Source organism: Neophocaena asiaeorientalis, unplaced genomic scaffold (assembly GCF_003031525.2).
Source record: "Neophocaena asiaeorientalis asiaeorientalis breed wild unplaced genomic scaffold, Neophocaena_asiaeorientalis_V1.1 scaffold150, whole genome shotgun sequence".
Lineage (NCBI taxonomy): Eukaryota > Metazoa > Chordata > Mammalia > Artiodactyla > Phocoenidae > Neophocaena > Neophocaena asiaeorientalis.
Window position 1 is genome coordinate 11012379 of NW_020176571.1, and position 26997 is coordinate 11039375.

The 26997-nt window shown below is 39.8% G+C and overlaps 1 protein-coding gene and 1 pseudogene across 1 annotated transcript; both read right to left on the reverse strand.

The window, feature by feature from the left end:
• Window positions 1–1186: 1186 nt before the first annotated feature.
• Window positions 1187–4396, reverse strand: MGP (matrix Gla protein). The gene is made up of 4 exons (XM_024733296.1): window positions 4269–4396; window positions 2785–2817; window positions 1979–2054; window positions 1187–1565 (listed from the first exon to the last, which is right to left on the reverse strand). Exons 1-4 carry the CDS (start codon window positions 4327–4329, stop codon window positions 1424–1426), a joined length of 312 nt encoding a protein of 103 aa, XP_024589064.1. The 5' UTR covers window positions 4330–4396; the 3' UTR covers window positions 1187–1423.
• Window positions 4397–13106: 8710 nt separating this feature from the next.
• On the reverse strand, window positions 13107–21513 carry LOC112391718 (mitochondrial intermembrane space import and assembly protein 40 pseudogene; annotated as a pseudogene).
• Between the last annotated feature and the right edge of the window lie 5484 nt (window positions 21514–26997).

Sequence of the window (26997 nt, forward strand, 5' to 3'; positions counted from 1 at the left end):
TGGTTTTTTAGCTTTCATTGAATACCCTTTGTGAATAGACATAGCACCAGGGCTATAGAGAGAAAAGAAATTGCAGTTACAGTGTCTGTGCTCAAAGAATTTACCGTACTGTTAGACAAACAAATACACATAAAAAGAAATTTAATCAAAACGTGAATTGAATAATATCATTGAACTTGAATCCTTATATAAATTCTTTTTCTGATTTTAGTTTTTGTTGAAGTATAGTTGATTGACAATATGTGTGCCAGTCTCTGCTGTACAGCAAAGTGACTTTAAATACATTCTTGAAGCGCTGGATACTGGCATGCGAAGTGTGATGGGAGCTGGGTGGACTTAACCATCACTGATTTCATAAAGTACTTGAATCTTAAGCTGGGTTTTGAAGGCATAGAAAGATGCTCCACTAAAGAGATGAAGGCAGTGGGTCTACCAGAAGGAACGGATGTAGGGGTGGACATGCAGCAGTCCTCATGACAGAGGCGAACAAGGTCTGAATTGGGATTGAGAAATCTTGGGCTCTGTCCCCAACTACCAAGCAGGAGACTCTGGAGCCTCCTCATTGGCAAACCAGGCTTAAGGGAGCTCTAGCATTTTGTATGGCTCCAAAATTCCATGATCGAATCTTGTAAAAATGTCTGGTCATTTTGAAAGCACACATATTTTCTTGACTCAAGTAAGAGTCAAGACTGTAGCATCTTAGGATATGATAACATTCAGGTGAGGGTGATGAGCCAAGGTACAGAGTCTGGAATCCACATGGAAGGAATTTAGGAGTCATTTAAAGTTTGGGAGCAGGGGACTTCCCTGGCGGTCCAGTGGTTAAGACTCTGCACTTCCAATGCAAGTGGCACGGGTTCAATCCCTGGTGGAGGAGCTAAGATCCCACATGCTGCACGGCAGCCAAGGAAAAGAGTTTGGGAGCAGGAAAATCATATGACTGATCATCTATGATGTTTGAAAATCCTGGAAAACGTATAATAGGAAGCAGCGATTCACTGATCCCAAGGTAGAGAGAGTCTAGACAAGTTATGGGTGAGTGAGTGTCTTCTAGCATTTGTTCTTCCTATGCACTTATGCTTCTAATCAACATTAGAACACGATTAGCAGAATCTACTGCTCTGGGCTAGGTGGGCCTTGATTGAACTATTTCAGGATTTTCCCAGAATAAATCAGACTCACAAAATGTAAGTATCCAACCAGAAGTTTATTATGGAATAGTCACACATCTTAACTTCCCTTTGACCTTCACTCCACTGCACTTTCATTACTTTTCAACTGGGGGCAGGAAAGAGGAGTGCAGCCAGACAAGAACATTTAAGGAACAGTTAAGCAATTCGTATGTGTCTATATAGTTCAGTGATACTACTGCAAGGGAATACAAAACCAGGCACCAGGCTCTGGAAAGAAACTTTTTCCAATCTCATTTGGCCCCTGGGCGCTGCCGGAAATAACGATTGTAGGCAGCATTGTATCCATAAACCAAGGCATAGCGTTCGCAAAGTTTGAAGTCATCACAAGCTTCCCTGTTGATCTCATATGCAGGTTTGCTGTGTTCTCGGATTCTAGAAAGTGAAAGAAAAGAGGCCCAAATTGAGAGGCATAAAGAAAGTGGAGAAATGAGAAAAAGGAAAAGAAAAAAAAAAAAAGAATAAGAAAATATCGTAGAGAGATCTCATTCATCCCCCAATATGAAGAGATACTTGTAGAACAGGGAGGAAAGATGGAACAGGGATTTTCTTTTTTAATGGAAATAGAAAATTTCTCTCTGTCCTCCTTTTCCTTCTCCCTCCCTCTCCTTTCCGGGCCTTTCACAAAATAGTCTTCTAGAAATTCAGTTGTTTTCTGTACATTGTTTTTAAATTCTTTGATTTGGGAATATAATTAGAAATAATATATATGATGGAAAAAAACCCATTTCTCACTCCATTCAGATCTGGGAAAGATGACCCCTCCCCCATCAAGTTTTGTCACCTACCTCTCTTGGGCTTTCACCCTCCATCTCTGTTGCGGGGATATAAAGATATTAGCATTTCTCCTGTTAATGAAGGGATCTTAAAACAGAAAATAAGTGCAGTCTTAGGGAGACAGGTATTGAAAATATTTCCATGAATATTCTCTGACAAAAACATATTTGAAAGCTCATTCATTCATGCACTGCTTGTAACTAGAGATCTGCAAAAATTAAATGGGTAGATAGAGCAGATTTCATAAACTACCTGATCAAATACCTGATCTTGGTATTCCTACTCACTGTGTTTTTTATTCCTGTGAGGAGAAATTCTCCCTGTCCTGAGGCCTTGTTGAGCATAATTTTAGATTTCCAGTAAATGAACAGTTTAAGCGTCATAAAAATAATGAACAAATTAAAGATGAGAGCGATATGCTATTTATTCCTATACTCAGTCTTTATAAGTTGACATTTGATAGCATCCAACTGCTGATGCCTGTGGTCTCCCAGCAGACTCGGCCTCCAATTCTGTACTTTGTCATTACTCCTGTTTTCCATCTGTGTGGTTGTTGTGGTACCAACTTAAAATTTCCAAATGAGATTTTATGGCTCCTAAGTATGTTGAAAGCATACTTGCCATCTTACACTATTTCAAACTTAAAAAATTGCTCAGCTGGTGATTTTTATAGTTGAATTTTTAAATTTACTTTAGTTTTCCAAAAGAGATCCTCTTTTCCCTCCCTGTTAAATATATTACCTTTTTGTCTATTTAAGAATTGGGAGAGATTCTTCAATACATGAGATTTCAATAAGGAAGTCAAATATTCACTTACTGATTTCATAGGATTCCATGCTTTCGTGAGATTCTGGAATTTAAAAAAAAGACCCATTTTACTGTTACCTTTCACACACCACAACAGTCTAAATACAGGGAAGGGAGGGGAGGGAAGAACCCAAAAGATGGGAGAAATATATTTAGCAGTGTGGTTATTGCAAATTTCAGGCATTTAGGATTTATGAGTTGTTTCTCTAGCTCTGTCCTTGCTGGGATATCTCTACTCTTTAGTTTTTCCGGTGTTGAAGGAGCTGGTGCCCGTGGTATTGCCTAAAATTTCCCAGGGGCTATGAAGTCTTTAGTCTTGAGAAATAAGACAATTTAAGCGCTGCACACAAGGCTCCAGAGAGCCTTCCTTGATTAATTTGGGACCTCTCTGAAAGCAAGGCCAAGGAAGGGACAAAGGGCCTAGAAAACAGGCAAGTTTCTCCAAGCAGGCTGGGCAGATGCCTCAGCTTGGCTTTCCCAAGACAAGTGTCTAAGAGGTTCTGAAAGCCTCTTAAGAACCTGTGTTAAATTGACAGCCACAGAAACCACCGGCTTCGGCTGACATCTCACACTGGGCACAATGCCAGCTCAGAGAAAGAACTCAGCTGATGCCAAAGCAACAGTTTCCTTCTTTCTACCACTCTCCTGGGCACAGCAGGTAAATCTGGCAATAAGAAGCTCACGTTTGCAAGCCAGTGAATATGCTTGAAAAGTTAAAAACAAGGTGAAGAAACCAAATCTTCTGACACAGAAAACTGGTGAATAATTTCAAGAGGAGGAAGCAAAATACAGATGGTTATTAATATAATTGAGCTCAGGAATACCTGGAATACCCAGATAATTGAAGCATAAGACTGAACGATCTAAAAATAATTTTGTTTCAGATTTCCTTTCATTAGCTTTGAACACACACAGAGATATTTAACAACACACAGAAACCAAGCAAAATTTGTCTTTTAGCAATAGAAATGAAGAAATCGATTTTTCTCTGAGGTTCTTTAAATGTAAAACTTTACTTTTAAATTCATCCACTGAAGAAATATCGGAAGTTCGTGAGACTGTCTTGCTGTTAGAGAGAGCTATACATAAAACTTCATGTGGAAACTGAATCTCTTAAAGGTGAGTGATTCAGCCGATACCCTTAACCAACTGTTATCAAAGTCTAAACAAACATCCTTAAAAAAATGAGAGCTCAGGGGCTGGGAAGTTGATATCTTCTTTCTGAGACAGCAGAATTTCCAAGTGTAGAGTGACTTACCATAGAAAGAACTTGCCTGCTAAGTTACTTACAATAGTCCGGATATTGAGGATATAAAAAAGACTCGATGGAACAGGTCAGTGTGCAAAGGGCTTGGGAAATGTTAAATTCATAGTCCTCTAAGATTATAATAGAGAAAGGGGGAAGAAAAGGAGGAGGGAGAGGAAAAATCCATGTAAACTGAAGTCAGAGGCAGAAAAGAAAAAAACAAAGAAATGGCAGGAGAAAGTTCTCACCATAACAGAGAGCTGCCACAGCCAAGGCAGCCAGGATGGAGAGAAGGAGTAGACTCCTCATGGTGTCTCCGGGTCGCTCTCACTGTCTTGTGAAGCAGCGGTGGAGAGAGAGGCTCTTATAGGCTGCTGGTGAAAGGCTGTGGAGTTTTTGTAAGAATCAGAGCAGCTGAAAGGGGAGGAACCAGTGGGAGGGGGCCGGAGAAGGTGGGGACTGGTTGGCACTCAACTAGCACTGGGACTTTTCCCAAATATTCATTCCTTACAGATATTATCTGCTCCGGGTGAGCAGTTTTCCCTCATTTCTGGACCCCACTGTGCTACAGCAGCTGCTGCTCTGGTACACAAGTTGTGGCCACCCTATGTCTGGGTCAGAGCTGGCACAAGTCCACGGAGAAGGGAGTTGCCACAAACACATGTTTGCCTTTCTAATTCCTTCTCTGGTCTGCCCTCCTGGCTCTGACTTTGGGTCTTTCAGGTTTGGTCCATAAACAGAGCCATAGTGATCTGTTTGCTCCCCTGATGGATGGATGAGAGGTTCTGGGGGAGAAAGGACTTCACTTTCTATGCTGGCACTAATTTAGAATTATTTTTCCAGTAGGGCTAAACTCTTAATCCTAACCAATTGGGTGTTCGCCTGATGATAGAGCCTGATGCATTTTTCCAGGTGCTCAGGACAGAGATGGCCAGGGACCCCCTGAGTTCTGTTTCCTCAGTTGGCTCCGTAACAACTTGCCCATCCAGTTTTGTGAGTTGAGCTCACACCTGTGCCCTGATGCTCTCTCAGGCTGGATATCACTCATGTAAAGTGCAGCAAGGATATGAGGGTACCCATCTTGCATTTTCTGAAGGCACTGTCTTGATAATGAACTAATTCAATATGCTTTTAGTGAGTGGCTGATGAGATGCAAGGTACTCTGCTAGGTGATGCGGGTGACCTAGAGACAACCAAGACAGTCCCTAAGGAAGTAAGTAAGAGCTACTTACTATTCGCTTTGCTCTTTAGCTGTCCTGTATCCTCCAACACAGATTTTCACAAACACACACCTCCATCCTATATCCTCCAACACAGATTTTCACAAACACACACCTCCACTGTATCATCAGAACCAGCGGCACTGTTTCTTTTCTTTTAGGAGGAAGATTGCAATTTGGTGTCTCCGGTTGTCTTGTAGACAGAGGTCTTTTATTTTTTAACCTCTTGGACAATCAGAAAACATTTTCTATCAGATGTGTCTCTGTTGCCTGGGTACCAAAGAGTCTTCTTGGCAGACAAATAGACTTGCATCACAGAGCAGCAGATTGTAGAAGAGGTAAAGTTGCAGGACCTCTAACTTGGGCTGGATCAGCGAAAGGGTTGGGATGAGGGTGGGTGGGTGCACTTTTCAATAAAAAAAGATTTATTTCTAAGAGCAGTGATGAGCAAGTAGGTGGAGCCTCGTGCCTCATTCTTTTTGTCTTATTGGGATGGACTTACCCTCCCAAACCCCAACCTGTGAAGAGCTTTTATAAATAATAAAGGATTTCCTGTTAAAGGAAAAACTCAGTTGTAGTCTGAAGGATTACTGAGTTCTAAGGGACCAATAAAATTCAGGTTTTCCCTCCAGTTTTTTCATATTGAGATATATTCTTTGGGATAAAATCTTAAAAACGACCTCAGAAAGAAGACAATGTATGATCATCTTTGATAAATTCGACCATCACAATTTATACTCACAAGATTGGGGGTTGTTTTCCTCTTTAAATCACAAATTTGCTCTCAGTGTTGGCTTCTGTGCCCTTTTTCCAAGATAAATCATCCAGGTCATTAAATTTGCAAAAGCCAGTTTACTACATGGCATGGTTCATATAGCATTTTATATGTACTCAACTTAATCACTAACCCCCAATCATTATAATTTGAAACAAGTTGAATTCCAATGTTTCACCCTAAAAAGAGTAGGCTACTCACCTCTCACCCCCAGCCCATCTCCAGAATTAAAAAGGATTCTCTCTTCTCCAGCTACAAACACGTGCTTCGTAACGTACACTAGCTCTATCTTTCTCCAGTCGGTTCTAGCAGTCCCCTCTACTCCCAAATGCAGATGGCATCTGTGCTCTGTCAGCCTTCTGACCTCACAATTGTTTATTTTTACAATCGCTAAGTCCAAACTTGAAAATCTTACATTTCTCTATCCAATTTAAGCTTCACCTTTTTCACAAGTTATCTTAAATACTGCTTCCACTGGTTTTCCTAAACATTTATGTATCTCTCTTTATCATCTTGCTTTTTGTAAGGCTAACACTTTCTTTTGGAAACTATCTCTCACGAGTCTCTTATCTTTCCTTTCCACTGTTTCCATCTATGCCTGGGTTCTCTTATGCTCAATCCCATTTATATATGATTTGTAAAAATGATTAACATGTGTGAGAATTCAGAGCTCTTCCTTTTCTCTCCTCCTGTATCACTCCGAGTCTCATAGACAATTTTGTATGTGTCAACTCCAGCCATGTATTCTTTTTTAACATCTTTATTGGAGTGTAATTGCTTTATAATTGTGTGTTAGTTTTTGCTGTATAACAAAGTGAATCAGCTATACATATATCCCCATATCTCCTCCCTCTTGCATCTCCCTCCCACCCTCCCTATCCCACCCTTCTACTTGGACACAAAGCACCGAGTTGATCTCCCTGCTATGTGGCTGCTTCCCACTAGCTATCTATTTTATATTTAGTAGTGTATATATGTCAATGCCACTCTCTCACTTTGTCCCAGCTTACCTTTCCCCCTCCCCGTGTCCTTAAGTACATTCTCTACGTCTGCGTCTGTATTCCTGTCCTGCCCCTAGGTTCTTCAGAACCTTTTTTTTTTTTTTTTTTTAGATTCCATATATATGTATTATCATACGGTATTTGTTCTTCTCTTTCTGACTTACTTCACTCTGTATGACACTCTCTAGGTTCATCCACCTCACTACAAATAACTCAATTTTGGTTCTTCTTATGGCTGAGTAATATTCCATTGTATATATGTTTCACATCTTCTTTATCCATTCATCTGTTGATGGACACTTAGGTTGCTTCCCTGTCCTAGCTATTGTAAATAAAGCTGCAATGAACACTGTGGTAGATGACTCTTTTTGAATTATGGTTTTCTCTGGGTATATGCCCAGTAGTGGGATTGCTGGGTTGTATGGCAGTTCTATTTTTAGGTTTTAAGGAGCCTCCATACTGTTCTCCATAGTGGCTGTATCAATTTACATTCCCACCAACAAGAGGGTTCCATTTTCTCCACACCCTCTCCAGCATTTATTGTTTGTAGATTTTTTGATAATGGCAATTCTGACCACTGTGAGGTGATACCTCATTGTAGTTTTGATTTGAATTTCTCTAATGGTTAGTGATGTTCAACATCACTAATCATGTGATGTTGGCAATGTGTTTGTTGGCAATCTGTATATCTTCTTTGGAGAAATGTCTCTTTAGGTTTTCTGCCCATTTTTGGATTGGGTTGTTTGTTTTTTTGATATTGAGCTGCATGAGCTGCTTGTAAATTTTGGAGATTAATCCTCTGTCAGTTGCTTCGTTTGCAAATATTTTCTCCCATTCTGAGGGTTGTTTTTTCATCTTGTTTATGGTTTCCTTTGCTGTGCAAAAGCTTTGAAGTTTCATTAGGCTCCATTTGCTTATTTTTGTTTTTATTTCCATTTCTCTAGGAGGTGGGTCAAAAAGGATCTGCTGTGATTTATGTCATAGAGTATTCTGCCTATGTTTTGCTCTAAGTGTCTGGCCTTACATTTAGGTCTTTAATCCATTTTGAGTTTATTTTTGTGTATGGTGTTAGGGAGTGTTCTAATTTCATTCTTTTACATGTAGCTGTCCAGTTTTCCCAGCACCACTTATTGAAGAGGCTGTCTTTTCTCCACTGTATATTCTTGCCTCCTTTATCAAAGATAAGGGAACCATATGAGCATGGGTTTATCTCTGGGCTTTCTATCTTGTTCCTTTGATCTATTTTTCTGTTTTTTTTTTTTTTTGTGTGCCAGTACTACACTGTTTTGATTACTGTAGCTTTGTAGTATAGTCTGAAGTGAGGGAGCCCGATTCCTCCAGCTCCGTTTTTCTTTCTCAAGATTGCTTTGGCTATTTGGGGTCTTTTGTGTTTCCACACAAGTTGTGAATTTTTTTTGTTCTAGTTCCATGAAACATGCCATTGGTAATTTTATAGGGATTGCACTGAATCTGTAGATTGCTTTGGGTAGTACAGTCATTTTCACAATGTTGTTTCTTACAGTCCAAGAACATGGTATATCTCTCCATCTGTTTGTATCATCTTTAATTTCTCTCATCAGTGTCTTATAGTTTTCTGCATACAGGTCTTTTGTTTCCTTAGGTAGGTTTATTCCGAGGTATTTTATTCTTTTTGTTGCAATGGTAAATGGGAGTGCTTCCTTAATTTCTCTTTCAGATTTTTATCATTAGTGTATAGGAATGCAAGAGATTTCTGTGCATTAATTTTGTATCCTGCTACTTTACCAGATTCATTGATTAGCTCCAGTAGTTTTCTGGCAGCATCTTTAGGATTCTTTATGTATAGTATCATGTCATCTGCAAACAGTGACAGTTTTACTTCTTTTCCGATTTAGATTCCTTTTATTTCTTTTTCTTCTCTTATTGCTGTGGCTAAAACTTCCAAAACTATGTTGAATAATAGTGCTGAGAGTGGGCAACCTTGTCTTTTTCCTGATCTTAGAGGAAATGGTTTCAGTTTTTCACCATAGAGAATGATGTTGGCAGCTTGTTTGTCATATATGGGCTTTATTATGTTGAGATAAGTTCCCTCTATGCCCACCTTCTGGAGGGTTTTTATCATAAATGGGTGTTGAATTTTGTTGAAAGTTTTTCTGCATCTATTGAGATGACCATATGGTTTTTATCCTTCAATTTTTTAATATGGTTTATCACATTGATTGATTTGTATATATTGAAGAATCCTTGCATTCCTGGGATAAACCCCACTTGATCATGGTGTATGATCTGTTTAATGGGCTGTTGGATTCTGTTCGCTAGTATTTTGTGGAGGAGTTTTGCATCTATGTTCATCAGTGATATTGTCTTTCTATGTCTCTTGTAAGAGTCTTTATTTTAAAGTCTGTTTTGTCTAATATGAGAATTGCTACTCCAGCTTTCTTTTGATTTTCATTTACATAGAATATCTCTTTCCATCCTCTCACTTTCAGTCTGTATGTGTCCCTAGGTCTGAAGTGGGTCTCTTGTAGACAGTATATATACGGGTCTTGTTTTTGTATCCATTCAGCCATTCTATGTCTTTTGGTTGGGGTGTTTAATCTATTTACATTTAATGCAATTATTGATATGTATGTTCCTATTACTATTTTCTTAGTTGTTTTGAGTTTGCTATTGTAGGTCTTTTTCTTCTCTTGTGTTTCCTGCCTAGAGAATTTCCTGTAACATTTGTTGTAAAGCTGGTTTGGTGATGTTGAATTCTCTTAGTTTTTGCTTGTCCGTAAAGGTTTTAATTTCTCTGTTGAATCTGAATGAGATCTTTGCTGGGTAGAGTATCCTTGGTTGTAGGTTCTTCCCTTTCATTACTTTAAATGTGTCCTGCCACACCCTTCTGGCTTGCAGAGTTTCAGCTGAGAAATCAGCTGTTAAACTTATGGGCAATCTCATGTATATTATTTGTTGCTTTTCCCTTGTTGCTTTTAATATTTTTTCTTTGTATTTAATTAATTTAAAAAAATTTTTTTTAAATTTTTGATAGTTTGATTAATATGTGTCTTGGCATGTTTCTTCTTGGATTTATCCTGTATCGGACTCTCTGTGTTTCCTGGAGTTGATTGACTATTTCCTTTCCCATATTAGGGAAGTTTTCCAGTATATTGCTGTGTATTCCTCTATCTTCTCATTTTGCTTAAGTTACTGCATTTGTGGTCTCCTTTTCACAGGTTGCATGTTCATACTTCCTGTTGTTTTTGGTGTCTGCCCCCAGGCGGTAAGTTTGGTTCAGTGGGTTGTGTAAGCTTCCTGGTGGAGGAGACTGGGTCTTTCTTCTGGTGAATGAGGCTGGATCTTGTCTTTCTGTTGGGCAGGACTGCATTTGGTGCTGAGTTTTGGGGTGTTTGTGAACTATTATGATTTTAGGCAGCCTCTCTGCTAATGGCTGGGGTTGTGTTCCTGTCTTGTTAGTTGCTTGGCATGGGGTGTCCAGCACTGGAACTTGCTGGTCACTGAGTGGAACTGGGTCTTAGCATTGAGATGGAGATCTCTGGGAGAGCTTTTGCTATTTTATATTACAAGGGGCTGGGAGGTCTCTGGTGGACCAGTGTCCTCAACTCAGCTCTCCCACCTACAAGGCTCAGGCCTGACATCTGGCTGGAGCACCAACACCCTGTGAGCCACAGGGCATGTTTTGTCAAACTGTATATGATCTGGACTTCCCTCGGGCTCTCTCCAGCCATGTATTCTTATGTAGAGGAGTTGAACTAACCCGATGGGTCCTTTTATCTTTGGCTGCAATGGGTCTTCATTGCTGCACGCGGGCTTTCCTTAGTTGCGTTGAGGAGGGACTACTCTTCCTTGTGGTGCATGGGCTTCTCATTGCAGTGTCTTCTCTTGTTGCGGAGCATGGGCTCTAGGCACAGGGGCTTCAGTAGTTGTAGCATGTGGGCTTAGTTGCTCTGTGACATGTTGGATCTTCCCGGACCAGGGCTCGTGGTTCTGTGTCCCCTGCATTGGCAGGTGGATTCCTAACCCCTGTGCCAGCAGGGAATCCCTCGATGGGTCCTTTGTATCAAAAAAGGCCAACATCAACTCATCAGAGAGAAGAGAGAGAAAAAATGGTGGTAGATAAAAAGTGGAGGGAGAGAAATGGGAAGAGCTTTGTAGACTTGGTTTGTTTGATGGGGGAGTTTTAGGTAGAGATTTGAGCTGTGGACAGAAAAGCTTTCAGACAGTTGTAGGATGTGAGACGTTGAGAGTAAGACATGGGAAAAGACAAGTCAGAATGGCTTTAGTTATGAATTGTATTGTTTTAGATAGTAGAAGATTGAGAATAGCCAAAAATTTTTGAAATCGTTTTTAATTAATGTTGCCTACTAGTTTGCATTTTTAAAATTTGTGTATCTTGTAAAGACTAGACCACATGAAGCTTTAACTTACATTTGGATTTTAGGTAATTATGAAAAACATTTATATAGATATTTCCCCCTTACTACTCAAGAAATGTATTCTTTTTAAAAAATTAATTAATTAATTAATTAATTTTTGGCTGTGTTGGCTCTTCATTGTTGCGCGCAGGCTTTCTCTAGTTGTGGCAAGAGGACGCTGCTCTTCATTGGGGTGCATGGGCTTCTCATTGGGTGGCTTCTCTTGTTGTGGAGCACGGGCTCTAGGTGCTTGGGCTTCAGCAGTTGTGGCACACAGGCTCAGTAGTTGTGGCTCACAGTCTTAGTTGCTCCGCGGCATGTGGGATCTGCCCGGACCAGGGCTCGAAATCATGTCCCCTGCTTTGGCAGGCGGATTCTTAACCACTGTGCCACCAGGGAAGTCCAAGAAAAGTATTCTTTCATGAAAAAAATATTTGAAGACACCCCCAGAAGTGACAACAAAGATATGAGAGAGACAGTGATATGATTACCAGGTTTTTTTTTAGCTTGTACAGGAATTTCCTCATGCGAGATGGGCAGTATGGTATAACCCAGGCAACAGAAGCTATAGAGAAATACAAGATCTCCTATTCCACCTGTCTCAGGAGGAAAAGCCAAGCATGGCCACACCTTTCAGAGCCAGAAGTAGCCTCATGTTTTTAGTCATCCATCATCCATCCATCCATCTATCCATCCATCCAACCATCCATCCATGAATCTGTCCTACAAATTTATTGAGCAATTACTATGTGCCAACACTAAGCTGGAAATATAGTGGAGAAAAATACAGGTATGGATCCTACTCTCATGAATAAAGTGTGTTCTTAGATCACAAATTTAATCAGTGGCCCTTCTCTACAGACATTTGTTTAGGCAGCCAGCTGGCCCTAGAGAAGACCAAATGATGTGTTTTATCATTGGACTGACATTTTTTTCTTCAGGTAAAAATCACGGTTTCCTTTTAATTGACACCGTTTCCTCTCTTGGGTGCTACTTTGGTAATGATTAGGTCCCCACCTCTCAAGAACATTGTATCTGAACAGGCTGAGACAGAGCCAGTGTGAACACAGACCCCAAACCTGGGCTTTCGGAAAAACAAGAACAGAAAAAATCAGCCTTTTTCTTCACTTACAAAGGAGTCACTCAGAGGGTCCAAAGCTCTGTTTTCCAAACGTAGAAAACCTGGAGCTCAATGCAAACTGGAAACCAAAATATATCAGAACTGAAGCATAGTGCTTTGTCAAATCCTCAAGGTCTGATCTTCCTGCCTCTTCTACAAGGAATGGCCTGACTCCAGTATTTTTAAAGGAAGATGTTTTGTTTCTATTTCACTTTCCAACTGGGTATCAAATCTACTAAAAGGGATACAATGAATCAGAATAAGTCCGCTCACTCACAAGACACTCCCAGATAATGATTATTGGTTGCAGAGTTTATTCAGCACGTTATTTCAAAGCGGCAAAATTCAGGACAATCTGAGAAGAGAATTCAAAAGCGGCAGCTACATTTGCTGATAGGTTCATGCGAGACACACATTCATACGACCCATTTTTCAGTGTATACGTCAAGGGGCCAAGACCCCTGATCAGCACAATAAGTTATTTTGTCCCACAGCACAACAGAGGCAGGGACACTTTCTTGGAGATGTTCACACGCTCTGAAGGAGGCCGGAGCCCAGCGCCTCGGGCCCTCATTAGCTGGACCCCTCCTCTTCTTTGGTTACGGTGGCCTCAGAGGCAGCCGTTTCCTCTAATCGATCCGCTGGCTTCTCCTCTTCCTCCTGGGGATAGAGGTCCGGGTACTTCTGCATGGCGCGGAGCTGGTCTACACAGTCCGACCCCTTGACATCCTCTGTGCTGCAGTGGAAGCAGGAAAAGCCCACCTTGAACTGTTCCCCACGCGGGCCACTGGCCATCCCCCCAAGGCACGGGCAGTTCCAGCTGATGTTGTCTCCGTGGGGCAGCATCCGTCCGCGCTCCTCGTACGGATCATTGGGGTCGTCGGCCGCCAGCTCCGCGTTCCTTGGAGTTTCATGGTCTTCTTTGGTTACAAATATGCTTCGATCCTTCCCTTCCTGCTGGCTGTAGGGCGTGGTGCAGCCCGGCGCCCCGACCTCGCGGCGATTGCGGACGTGGCCTCACGCCGTGACCTCTCCGCTGCGGGGCGGGTGGCTTTGGAGCGACATTTTTATGGGCACTCAGCAGTACTTTTGTTTGCAGAACCTTGCAAAAAACACTGATGAGAAGCTCAGACTTCAGGGAGAGAATGAAGGAGGAGGAAGGTTGGCAGAGCTGCCAGGAATTACTGTGGGGAGAAGCATCTCAGAATGGTATGTCCTGGAATATACACCGAAAGAGTTATCCCTTTTCTATAGTATTTCTGTGACTAAAATAATGGTACAGTAATAATGAAGCTAATATATACCCCCACCAATTCCACATCTTCTGCTCTCTGTCCTTTCTTATCCTTTCTCTAAGTCTTTTCCAGACTGCTACTAGGCATGTTGTCTTTGAGAAATTTTCTTGGCTCCTGTTAGATTTTTTTCTTTCAGTTCCATGAGATTCAGCTTTATTTACAAAATGTTGGTTTTATGAGTTCATATTATTCTTTTACTGGCAGCTCTAAAACCCTTTCTCTTGCCAGTAAAGGGAAAAAGGCAAAGAAGAGTTAGGAAGCAACATCTCTGAAGATAAAAAACAGAAATCATTTTCTAGGACATCAAAAGGCAATGAATCGAGAAACACCTAGCCAATTTCGTGAGACAGTGCCGACCTCTTAGCTCTGTTCTAAGGGAAGCCCCTTGCATGGATTCTACATCTCAGATTTATTAATCCACATAGCTTCCCATCCATCAAATCCCTCTCTTTTTCTTAGTTTGTCTTAGCTGAACTAAATGAAAATCAATCTTTGTTGAACTCAAGTTTGGGAGAGCATCTAGGGAAGCCGGGGCACAAACTTCTGGGGAAGGGCGAAGTCTGGAGGTTAGCTGAGCTCTTGGTTCAGAACAGCTGTAATTTTTCTATTCTTCCTGTATAGATGATTTCCTCTACCCTTTTCTTTTCTATTAAAATCTTCATTTAAAAAAAATATGATAGCAGATATCAAATAAAATTATACAACTATCCAAGTAATACTGATATATCATACATCATCTTTGCTACATACTAAGCACTGTGATAATCACTTTTTATTCATTGTGTTCTTTACTTCTCATAATAATCCTACATACCGAGTATAATTATTCACATATTATATATGAGAAACTTAAGGCTCAAAGAGGTTACATATATATATATATATATATTTTTTTTTTTAATGAAAGCTTCTTTATTTATTTATTTTTGGCTGTGTTGGGTCTTCGTTTCTGTGCGAGGGCTTTCTCTAGTTGCGGCGAGCGGGGGCCACTCTTCATCGCGGTGCGCGGGTCTCCTACTGTCACGGCCTTTCTTGTTGCGGAGCACAAGCTCCAGACGCACAGGTTCAGTAGTTGTGGCTCACAGGCCTAGTTGCTCCACGGCATGTGGGCTCTTCCCAGACCAGGGCTCGAACCCGTGTCGCCTGTATTGGAAGGCAGATTCTCAACCACTGCGCCACCAGGGAAGCCCCAGAGGTTACATATTCAATCCAAGGTCACACAGCAATTAAATGGCAAAGACGGGATTCAAACACAGGGCTGTTTGATTTAGAAGAATATGATTTTAACCACTGATACAATCATACAGTATTCCCTAATGTTCTGATACTTACTTAAATAATTCTGTGACTGTGTCTACAGGGATCCTTGAGTTCCCAGTTTCAGAGCTAAAGATAAAATTAAACAAAGATATACATACTTAACATAATGATTTATTCAATGTCCTTTAAAATATGAGAATAGAGGGCTTCCCTGGTGGCGCAGTGGTTGAGAGTCCGCCTGCCAATGCAGGGGACATGGGTTCGTGCCCCGGTCCGGGAAGATCCCACGTGCCGCGGAGCGGCTGGGCCCGTGAGCCATGGCCGCTGAGCCTGCGCGTCCGGAGCCTGTGCTCCGCAACGGGAGAGGCCACAACAGTGAGAGGCCCTCGTACCGCAAAAAAAAAAAAAAAAAAGACAATAGAAATTAAGGATTTGCATATTGCCACTTAATCCCAGATAGTTAAATGACTTATAAAATCAGAGAAAGGGATGCATTAGGTATTGGAACCTAAGTCCCTCATTTCTTTATCCAGCACTCTGCACACTAAATTGTCTTGTCCAAACAAGCTCCAACTCAAATATGTTGGTTCCTAAAACCTTTCATCTCACTTCAGGAATCACCAAGCCTCACTTCAGGAATCACCAAGTCTCATCCCAGTCTATGAGCAATCATGTTTGCTGACTGTCATCTGGTTTGGTATAAGAATACAGGCTCCGTGGTGTCTACAAAGCCAACTTCTACAGTTACTTAGACCCCAAGCAAAACTGGAAATCTGGGCTTAATTTACAAGATGCTCCTTCAACTCAAAGCAAAATAGAGAACAGGTTCTGCGTCTCCTATCTTTTCGGGCCTTATAAAACTTGACTCACAGGACTGTTGGATGGATTAAATAGGACAACACATGTAGAGCACCTCCATTAATCACTGGCATGTAATGTCATGGAGTACGCACACACACACACACACACACACACACAATGTTTTTTCCAAAAAGATAGGTTTAACTCCATTGGTTTAGTGTTATTTTGGTTTTCCCCCAATAGTCAAGGAATAGATTGTTAAGAATGACCAAAGCAGAGGAGAGTAGACAAAAAGTGGGAGTGATTGAATCAGCAAGGTCTCGTCCAATGGGAACTAAATTGGAAGCTGAAAGACCTCAATTTAGTTCTGACACTGCCATGCAATGCCTATGTGACTTTTGAAAAAATCGTTTAATTCTCTTTCTAAACATGTGTTGAAATAGACTGCTATAATTGTGTGCTTCTAGATTATTTCATCCTTGGAATAGATAAACAAGATAGAGAAATAATTATATAATCCAGGGTTTGAAGGAACACTGTGTTCTTAATGCTATTTTGAAAGTGGTTCTTCCAGGGCTGACTGGTGTTTGGGTGTCCACCCCTGAGCTTGAAAACCACTAGCAAGATGCCTTGCAAAAATTTCACTCAAATCACCACCTCCCAGCTGGCCCTCTCTGCTGTCATTTCCCAGTGCTGTCAAATAACTTCATTCATTCAAGTTGGACACTGATACGCTTTGAAATCCTTGGGACAAAAAAAAGCAATCTTTTTAGCCGGGGTTTGGTCAGTGGAGAAAAATCTCATGGCAGAGATCTGAAACTCTACAGTTCCTCTCCTTTGTTTCATCATCTAGTCACTGCAAACCCTGGAAATAGGATGAAAGTCAGAAAAAGTTGGAAGAGGACAGAAAGGAAGAATTTCCAGGTTAGTAGCAGGGAGAGTATAGTGCAGAACACGTCTGCTGATCAAGGTAAAAGTGAACAGGCTGTGAAAGAAGAGATTGTTTCCGCACCTGACTCCTCCCTGTTAGAATTGTGATGGAAAATGCTGCAGTGAAATGTGGGTGGGGATGACCTGTGGAAATGTAATTTAGCCTGCCCACTGCTGTTCACTTGAACAGTCCTGTAACCAGTGCTTGTCTGAATCTTGCTGGCATCATCCCTGACTCTGATTCTTCCAATTTATCATTCTCCCTGTTTCCTGTCTTTCTTGTAATCTTACATTATTTCTTTCCTGCCACTGTGAAATTTTAAAAGAGATTTTTATTTTGTTGAGGGGATGAGGGGATTTTTCACTGGAGTGCTTTCTCTGACTTTTGGTAGGAGATAAATGAGTGCAAGTAAGAATGGGATCAAAAGGAAGGGAAGAGAAACTAAAGGGAACAAGATGTAATTTTTGGTTTTGTTTTGTTTTGAGAGAGCAACAGAAGGGCAGGAGAAATGGATATGGGGTGGGGACCGGGATGAGTAAGGAGGAGAGTCTGGCGTGAACACTTACTCTCCCACCAGACTGCGAGGTTTTTGAGGTTACCCGCTGGACCTTTTCATTTTTTTAAATTTATTTTTTATACAGCAGGTTCTTATTAGTTATCTATTTTATACATATTAGCGTATATATGTCAATCCCAGTCTCCCAATTCATCCCCCCCACCACCAACTTTCCCTCCTTGGTGTCCATACATTTGTTCTCTACATCTGTGTCTCTATTTCTGCCTTGCAAACCAGTTCATCTATACCATTTTTCTAGATTTCACATATATGTGTTAATATACGATATTTGTTTTTCTCTTTCTGACTGACTTCACTCTGTATGACAGTCTCTAGGTCCATCCACCTCTCTACAAATGATCCAATTTCATTCCTTTTCATGGCTAAGTAATATTCCATTGTATATATGTACCACATCTTCTTTATCCATTCGTCTGTCGATGGGCATTTAGGTTGCTTCCATGACCTTAGCCACTGGATCTTATTCATCTTTCTAACATACAACAGCTGCCCAGTGCTTGAATTGAGTCAGTAGCCTATCCCTTTTATATCCCCAATTCTCTGGTGACATAGTAGACAGTGGAAAAGAGCATGTGTTTTGTAGTCAGCAGGACTGAATTTGAATTCTGCTGTCACTTAGTGATCTCTGCCATTTCTCTGATTCTCATTTTCTTTATCTGAAAAAAATGAGGGTGCTGATGGAAAGTAGTTTATAAAGTTGTAGTGAGGATTAAATAAGATAATGCATGTGAGCATCTAGCAGGCACAGTGTTGGCATATGGTAAATGTTCCATGAAAGTAGTTCTTATTATTCTTGCTGATTAGTGATGTGACCCTGGATAAGTCATTTCCTCACTGTAGCATGTGAAGGATGACAATTGTTACATAAAGTGTTGTAAAGATTTAATGAGATAATCCTTGTAAACTACCCAGTGAGTGCCTGTAATATAGTAGTTGCTCATTAAATGTTAGTTCCCTTCCTTATATTCCCAGCTGTCTGTCCCATTCTTTTCTTTCACTTTTCCTCTGAATGTAACCAGTTCTCTAGCCAAACTGAACAACTTGTTCTAAGATGTCCTTCAGTGTTTGCCATCACATCTTTGCTCATTTAATTGCATAATCTCTTTTTCTGCATTCCTGTCTCTGTCTATTGTAACCTTGGGCATCTTTTAAGGTTTATCTCAAATACCACCTGCTTCACTATGTATTACATAAGTAAGCTTCCCAACTAGGTTATCTCTCCTTCCCTAAACACTCCCTTAGCATTCTGTTTTATTTCTTTAGTAGTGCACACCTTCTTCCTCTTTGAATTACAGGCATTTCTGTTCTCCGTATGTGCCACACCCCCTTTCCTCAGCTATTCATGGTACAATCACAGGTCTCTTCCCCTTCTCACCCCAGGCACATTTATCCACCAGGGTCCAGCTATCTAGGAAACTGTCATCTCTGGAAAGACTGGATTCTTTCTTGCTGAAAGAAGGAAAAGACTCTCTTGTTGAATTCACATATTGAGTTAAATGCCTCTGATGTGTCCTCATGGTAACCCTAGGACACCCTTTCATAAATCACACCCGGTTTCACTGCAAAATACTGAAATTGCCTGCTTGCATGACAATGAATTTTAAGCTCCTCAAAGGGAAGTCAGGGCTTGTATTCTATTCATCTTTGTAGCCCTAGTCCCATATACATTGTCTTACCTGAAAACCTTGTTCAGCGCTTGAAAACTGTAAGAGCTCAGTGAAGTTACCCTTAACAATCCGCTCCCGCAGTCTATCATAACACACACTAAATATCTCTCTGCTGGTTAGTTGAAGGATAAATTTAACTCCTTGCAAAGACAGGAAATTGCTATAATCTGAAACACAAAATAATTGTAAGTATGCTCAAAGAAGGGAAACATACTATTTCACTCGTATTTTCTCTACCTTTGGCTTATATGGTAATCCAACTATTAAATTAGCTGATTATCCACTTTGTGAAATAGCAATGTTCCTGAAAAGTTTTCAGATGATAACATTGTAAAATCAAATTATAGTGTAATACAGGAAAAACTGTCCTTTCTCTTCAAAGAAAATCACTTGAGTAGCAAGAATTCCTCTGGAAGAGTAAAACAAGAAATGTTCCCTTACTGTGTGTGGGATGTAAATTTTCCCCTTGCGGGTTTTTCTTTCCGTGTAGATTTTTACACATGGATCTGCTGGAGTGAACCTGTATATACAATTTGAGGTCATAGAAAGAAACTGACTCCATGTACAGCACCAAATGTTTGCAGATTACAGATATAAGAATTTCAGTGGGGCTTCCCTGGTGGCTCAGTGGTTGAGAATCCGCCTGCCAAAGCAGGGGACAGGGGTTTGAGCCCTGTTCTGGGAAGATCCCACATGCTGCAGAGCAACTAAGCCTGCGCGCCACAACTACTGAGCCTGTGCCCTAGAACCCGTGAGCCACAACTAATGAGCCCGTGGGCCACAACTACTGAAGCTCACATGCTTTGAGCCTGTGCTCTGCAACAAGAGAAGCCACCGCAATGAGAAGCCCGCACACCACAACGAAGAGTAGCCCTCACTCGCAACTAGAGAAAGCCCATGTGCAGCAACGAAGACTCAGCACAGCCAAAAAAAAAAAAAAAAAAAAAATCAATCAATCAATCAATCAATTTATATAAAAAAAAGAATTTCAATGGACAGAAAACAAGAATATAGGAAGATGGCCAAAAGGCCATCATTAATTAAATAATTAAATTAACTACTTTTTTCATTAAGTTAAAAAATGAATAATATTTATTAAACAGTTTCATTTCTTTCTTGTCTTCGCTTTTTTTCTGGTTCACCAAAACAAGCCTCTCATCTATGCCAACTATCTTAAAACAAAGCACAATTTTTGTTAGAAAAGGAAAAATGTGAATGTCTTATTTAGAAGTAATATACAAAAAGTTCATTCACAAAAAAGAGAGACTAAGGCTATCTCCTCTCTCTCTACGTGCAATTTTTTTTACGCTCACTGAACGTTTGCTGAATAGCTGAAAGGAAGAAAATTTTGTGCCATTTTCACCTTTCCCAGAAGTTGTGCTGTATTTCTTGGAATGAATTTCAGTACTTTCTTTCCGTCTTCAGATGACATATGAACTTTCTCACAAGGTCAGCAGCCAGAGGTGGAGTATTTGTGGGGATACACATTTTGAAGCCAAAGATTCTTGGGAACGAGAAATAACTCGAATACAGATATTGGCTGTTCTCTATACTGTGGAATCCTGAGAAGAGCAGGGCTTAAATACTTAATATGTTGGTGCCACGAATAAATCAAATGGACAATGGTGCAAAAGTAAAAATGTTCCTGCAACAATTGGAGGTCAGTTGGCAACTTTAACTTGGACTTCTCAGCCTTACATCTCAGCCTTACATTTGGTCTTCATATTGTGCTTTGTACCTAAACTCACCCCTTCGAGGGCCAGGCACAGTTCCTCTGGCTGAGATTTTTCCTGTGTGTGCTCAAGGAGAAGTAAAAAAACGGACTTACTGCTCCTCGTGCCAGCATGTCTTTCTGTTGCACGAAAAGAAAGCAACCACATGGACTGCCATGAAGAGATTTGGCAAACCTGGCTTGTAGGGTTGACTTCCATATGGTGTAAGATTAGAATTAATTATTCAAACGAGGGCAGTGAAAGAACCCTCAGGCATTTTGAATGTTCTGAAAAAAAAAAGCTCAAGAAAGGAAAAGATACTGGAACATTTCAGTGAATATCTAAATAAATTTATACAGGCCGTGGCATATAACTTATTATTTAAACTATCTAATCTAGGACTTAAATGATACTTTAAAGAAAAAATTCCCACCAGTGACATGAACAAAAATTGATTAAAAAAATAGAATATATGCATACAAAAGAAGCAATTATTAATATTCTTCTTTTAGGATAAAAAGTATGCAAACAACTGAGCAAGTCTATAATAAAAATCCATAATAAATGTATGTAAATACAAAATATAGTCTAAAATATTATTTTGATAAAGAGAATATAGTTTATCTTTATAAAGTTCTTATGGGGACGCTTGGAACTGTCAACTGACTTGTCCAAAAAGATATCATGGCTTGGATGCCTTGGGTTTTACCTGACTTCAAACAGTTCTCTGTGTGCATGTTTATACGTGAGTGTAGATATAATTTGTATTGGATTATATATCATTTATATTAGATTATAAGTATCTAAAGAGTGAAGATTATGTATTCTAATATACATAATATCTGTATTCTAATATAACACATGATGCATTGTTTGGCAAATAGTAAGCACTTAATAATTATTTGCGAGATAGAATTTATAAAAACAAGTTAACATATTACTGACAAGGCAGTTTCTAAGAACAATAATAATTCATTCATTTGCTAATTTTTCTACAGGACTATTTTTTTCACACACACACACACACACTGTATTTTATTTTTACAAGAGATAAATAAACTGACACCAAGCATTGTAAATGGATGACCATAAGGAAAGCAACAATGATTGCAATTACCAAACGGGAAACACACTCACACTATGTCATCATATTGACATTCAGTCCAGTGATCCTCCACTGTAGCAGCTCCTTTACTTTGCAGAGAAAATTGATTTCTACAAGACTTTTAAACTACTACTTACTTTATTCCAGATACTGTTGGTTTTTTTTTTGATTTTCTCTTGTTAACTTTTTAAAAAAAATTTTTATTGGAGTCTAGTTGATTTACAATATTGTGTTAGTTTCAGGTGTACAGCAAAGTGAATCAGTTATACCTATATCCACTCTTTTTTTGTTTGTTTAGATTCTTTTCCCATATAGGCCCTTACAGAGTATTGAGTAGAGTTTCCTGTGCTATACAGCAGGTTCTTATTAGTTACCTATTTTATACATGATAGTAGTGTGTATATGTCAGTCCCAATCTCCCAGTTTATCCCTCACCCACTTATCCCCTCATAACCATAAGCTTTTCTACATCCGTGACTCTGCTTCTGTTTTGTAAATAAGTTCATTTGTACCCTTTGCTTAGATTCCACATATAAGCGATATCATATGATATTTGCCTTTCTGTGCAGATACTGTATTAATTGGAATTCATATCTGTCCTCAAGAAAAGTATACTCTATAGAGAGGATGATATATAAACAAATAATTATAAATACTGTGAGAAAGTCTTAGTTATGTAAAAAGTTTTGTGCTGTAGAAAATAGTCTTAATAAGGTGGTAATTCTAGTTAATGTAAATGGGCCAAACTCACCAATTAACATACAGACTATTAAAATAGATTTTTAAAAAGAAGTCTAATAATATGTGTTCTCTCAGAGAGAGACACATTAAAAAATATAAATATATATATATATTATGAAGGAAAAGCACAGTGAGTTGAGAAAGTACATGACAGAGGATCCAGGCTTAGTTTAGAGGGTTAGGAAAAAATTTCTTGAAGAAGAATATTTGATCTGCAATTTGAGGTATAAAAAGAGTTAAATGTATAAAGGGGGTAGTAAGAACAGGAAGAGAAAGAGTCTTACAGGCTCAATATAAGTTGTAAGGTGCAATTAGGCTTTGTGGGTTTTTTTGTTTTTTGGCGGTACGCGGGCCTCTCACTGTTGTGGCCTCTCCCGTTGCGGAGCACAGGCTCCGGATGCGCAGGCTCAGCGGCCATGGCTCACAGGCCCAGCCGCTCCGCAGCATGTGGGATCTTCCCGGACCGGGGCACAAACCCGTGTCCTCTGCATCGGCAGGCGGACTCTCAACCACTGCACCACCAGGGAAGCCCAGGCTTTGTGTTTTTAAAGGCACAAGATCTTAAGTGTTCTCATCACACACACACACACACACACACACCACACAAAAGGTAACTATGTGAGGTGATAAGTGAGTTAATTAACTTGACTATCGTAATCACTACACACATTATATACCTTAAAAAATCATATTGTATAACCTAAATATATGCAATTTTTATTTGTCAATTGTACCTCAATAAAACTGGAAAAAAAAAAAAAAAACGACATAAGACCAGGTTGGGGAATTAGGCAGGACCATGTGAAAATGCCAAAGATCTAACTTCTTTGAACCTTAAAGGTAATTGAAAACCATTGAAAAAGTTTAAGAAGGAGAAGAGTGATATAATTATATTGTGTTTTAAAAAAAATGAGTTTGGCTGCAGTGAAGAGAACAGATTGGAAAGAGGTAAGAGTTAACACAGGGAGATCAATTTGGGGGGCCATTGTTGTAGTCCATGTGCTAGAGTGATGGGAGCTTAAACAAAGACGATGTTGAAAAGGAAGAAAGGAAGAGGGATATGAAAGTCGTTTCGAAGGTAATGTTGAAACAATGAATGCAGAGGTAAAGGTGTGGTGTCAGAGACGGCTCCTTTGCTTCTGCTTTGCACAATCGGTGCTAATTTACAGCAGTTCGTAGTTTGTGGGAGAAATCAAAATGGATATGGTGAGTTGAGGTGCTTTCGTGATATCTAGGTAGAAATATAGAGAAAGTGGTTGGTGTTCAGTGTCTGATTTGAACTGGAAATACAAATCTGAGGGTCATCAGCCCATGCAAATAAAATGGTTACATTTATTTTTCAAAATAAATGAAAATATGCCTTTTCCTAAACAGGTTCCCACCTGTCTTCCTCCACAGAAGGAACGGCTTGGTACTCAGGGATGGATGAAGGGGATGAGTCCTTAGGGGTAAGCGACTGTCATTTCCTTTTGCTTACTATTTTTCAACTCCTTTACCAGGAACAATAATAAGCCAAATAATGATAGTAATAATACTAAAACCAAACAATATATCGCACAATCTCAACAAAATTGAGTTATATATAGTGAATTTAAACCAAATAAGCTCACTGGGATGATTTGCTCAGAGTAGGCGATCAATACGCATTTGTTGTTTGACCAAGTCACACGGAAAGTATTGCTAAATCACTTTTATAATGATGGCTTATAATTGAGTTTGTTGTGAGAACCATGACTCTGGCCATAACTGCTTCTACACTCTCCTTTAAGAAGACAAGAGAAAGCCCTTCCCAATCTGGAGGGGATGACTTTGGCTACCATAGTTCAGTGACAACATAACCTCAGACCCAAAGTTTCAGTCTGTCACTTAGCCTTTGGTAGGCCATGGGACTTCACAGCTAATATAATTTGGCTAACACGAAGTGTTTTATAAGACAGGCAACGTGGAAAGAACTCGGTAATTTTGCCTAAGTTTTTAACCACTCACCTTCCCAAATACTGCCTCAGTCAAATTAATTTACAAAGATCTTGTATTTTTCGTGTCTTTTTCCATCCCCTCTCTAGGGACCAAGGACTTGGCAAGAGCCTTAGCTCTAATAGCCCCATGGGATCAGGCTGAACAGTCATCTGGAAGGACCAGAAAAAGACACCAAGTTCAAATTATTAGCAAGGAAAGGAAGTCAAGGGGTAAAACCAGAGGGATGATATATTATACCTTGGGTCCTAGGGTAGAGTTTAGGGATGTGTGGACAGGAAATGTGGCCAGAAATTAAGAGATCAGTAATAGGTCTCCTAACCTAGTGCAAGGAGACAAGAATATGGAAAAAGGTCCAGAATGTAGTTGTGAATAAGCAAGGGTGTAGGAGTTTCTTTTATTGGGGCTGGGAGGATGGGGGCATTTCAAAGCTCAGGATCATCTCAGACACCTGGGTCCTTTTGCATCACACGCCTCCTTTCTTTTGGATTGCTCCCCTCTCCCTTTGCCTACCTAAATCCTTTCTATTTTCCATGAACCAGCTCAGGTCCTATATCTTGTGTAACCATTGATACAATATTTAATTGGCCTGAGAACTAGTGGGCAAAAGTCTACTCGGGTGAAAATCTATTTCCTAATAAAAATGCCAAGTCATAGTAGTATGTTTGTTTTAGGAGGTAGATGTTGCCATCTTTTATGTGCCTTAAAGAATTTTGCCCACTTTTCCCCAGAACTTTCAGTGAGTTTTTCTCTTCTTTTGCTACTGAAAAATTGCTATTTTCAGGAAATAATTACTGTTTTAGTACATTAAATTTAATGCATCATATACTTACTGTGGGTTAGGAAGCATGTTTTACTTACGTTGCTTCATACACTTTTTAAGAAAAATAATATCTATTATTTATGAAATCCAAAATATATTCCAGATATTTCACCTTTTTTATTTCTAATTTTCATAAAACCCTTCCAGATACGCATGTTATCTCCATTTTGGGTTTAGAAAGGCTAATTTGCTCAGAGGTTGAACCAGTAAATGTTGAGGCTGAGATCAGAGCTCAGGTTTGAGTTCTCTCCTCTACTCCAGGCTGTCTTGGAATAGTTGTCGACTTGATTAATCTGAATCCTTGATTACATAGTTTATGTCCCTCATCTCCTAGAGCTTCTGTGGCCGTCTCCAGAGCCAGCCTTCACAGGAGCCAGAGAGAGAGAGAGAGAGACCCACATTTTGTGCCTCCTCATTTCAAATGAGAAAAGCTTCAGTTTCTTTCTTTCTTTTTTTTTTTTTGGTTTTCTTCTTCTTTCTTTCATGCCTTCGCTATTCTTTGTCCTTCTACTTGTTCATAAACACTCATTTATTTTTAAAAGTGAGTTTTCAATCCTACTTCCTATCTCCCTGATGTATTTTTCTATCAGTAAATCCCTGGTCTAATCTGAAAAATTTCCAAAGGCTCTTTAGGTAACTAGCTAAATTCCAAAAAGTTAATTTGTTCAGCTGGGGCTGCTAATTTGTGTGGCCTTCCTATGGGGGGTGGGGGAACATACATACAGTTTCTTAGAGTAGAAAACCAGTAGATTCCAGCAAATTTATTCTTGGAAGAAACCAAGCTAATCTGTATGCCCCAGACAGCTCTGAGTCTTCTGACGGTCATGGTCATGTGCTCGTACATTATCAGGTCAGCATAAACATGGTGGTGGAAAGAAACTATTGAAAACAGGTTTAGGGATGTATCCCAGAGATCAAAACTATGTACTGAGTTCTCAGTGTGTGCTATATGCTTTGTAAAGATGTATATATATATAATATACCATATATAAGAAATATATTTTTAAAATTATATATATATATAAAATATATAATAAATTGTGGCAGTAGGATGTGATCAATGCTGTATTATTCAGGGCCTGTCCTGTGTGCTAGGGGAGCCCAGAGAGACCCATTTGACTGGGGCCCTTGATGACTTGATGAGGGGCCGCCAACAGGGAAGGTGCGGTGGGCATTCTAGGTAAAATGAACAGCTAGTGCATAGCACAAACCAGGGAAAGAAAGGAAAAACAAAGAAAGTTTGTGAAGTGTGTGACATCTGCTTACTCTGGAATATTCCTCAAGTATGATAATCAGTGCTTGCTCTGTGTCAAGCCCTTAACTCGTGCTATTTCATTTAATCTTCAGCTAGTTCTGTTATTATTCCCATTTTACATTGTAGAAACTGGGGCACAGAGAAATCAGTAACCTTGAGAACGTTCACGCTTTTTTTTTTTTTTTTTTTTTTTTTGGGGTTGGGGGCCCCCCAACTCTCAACCACTGCGCCACCAGGGAAGCCCCGTTCACGCTTTTATTACACCGTTAATAAGTAGTAGGATCAGGCTGTCTGACTCCAGAGGCTGTGTGCTTAACCCCATG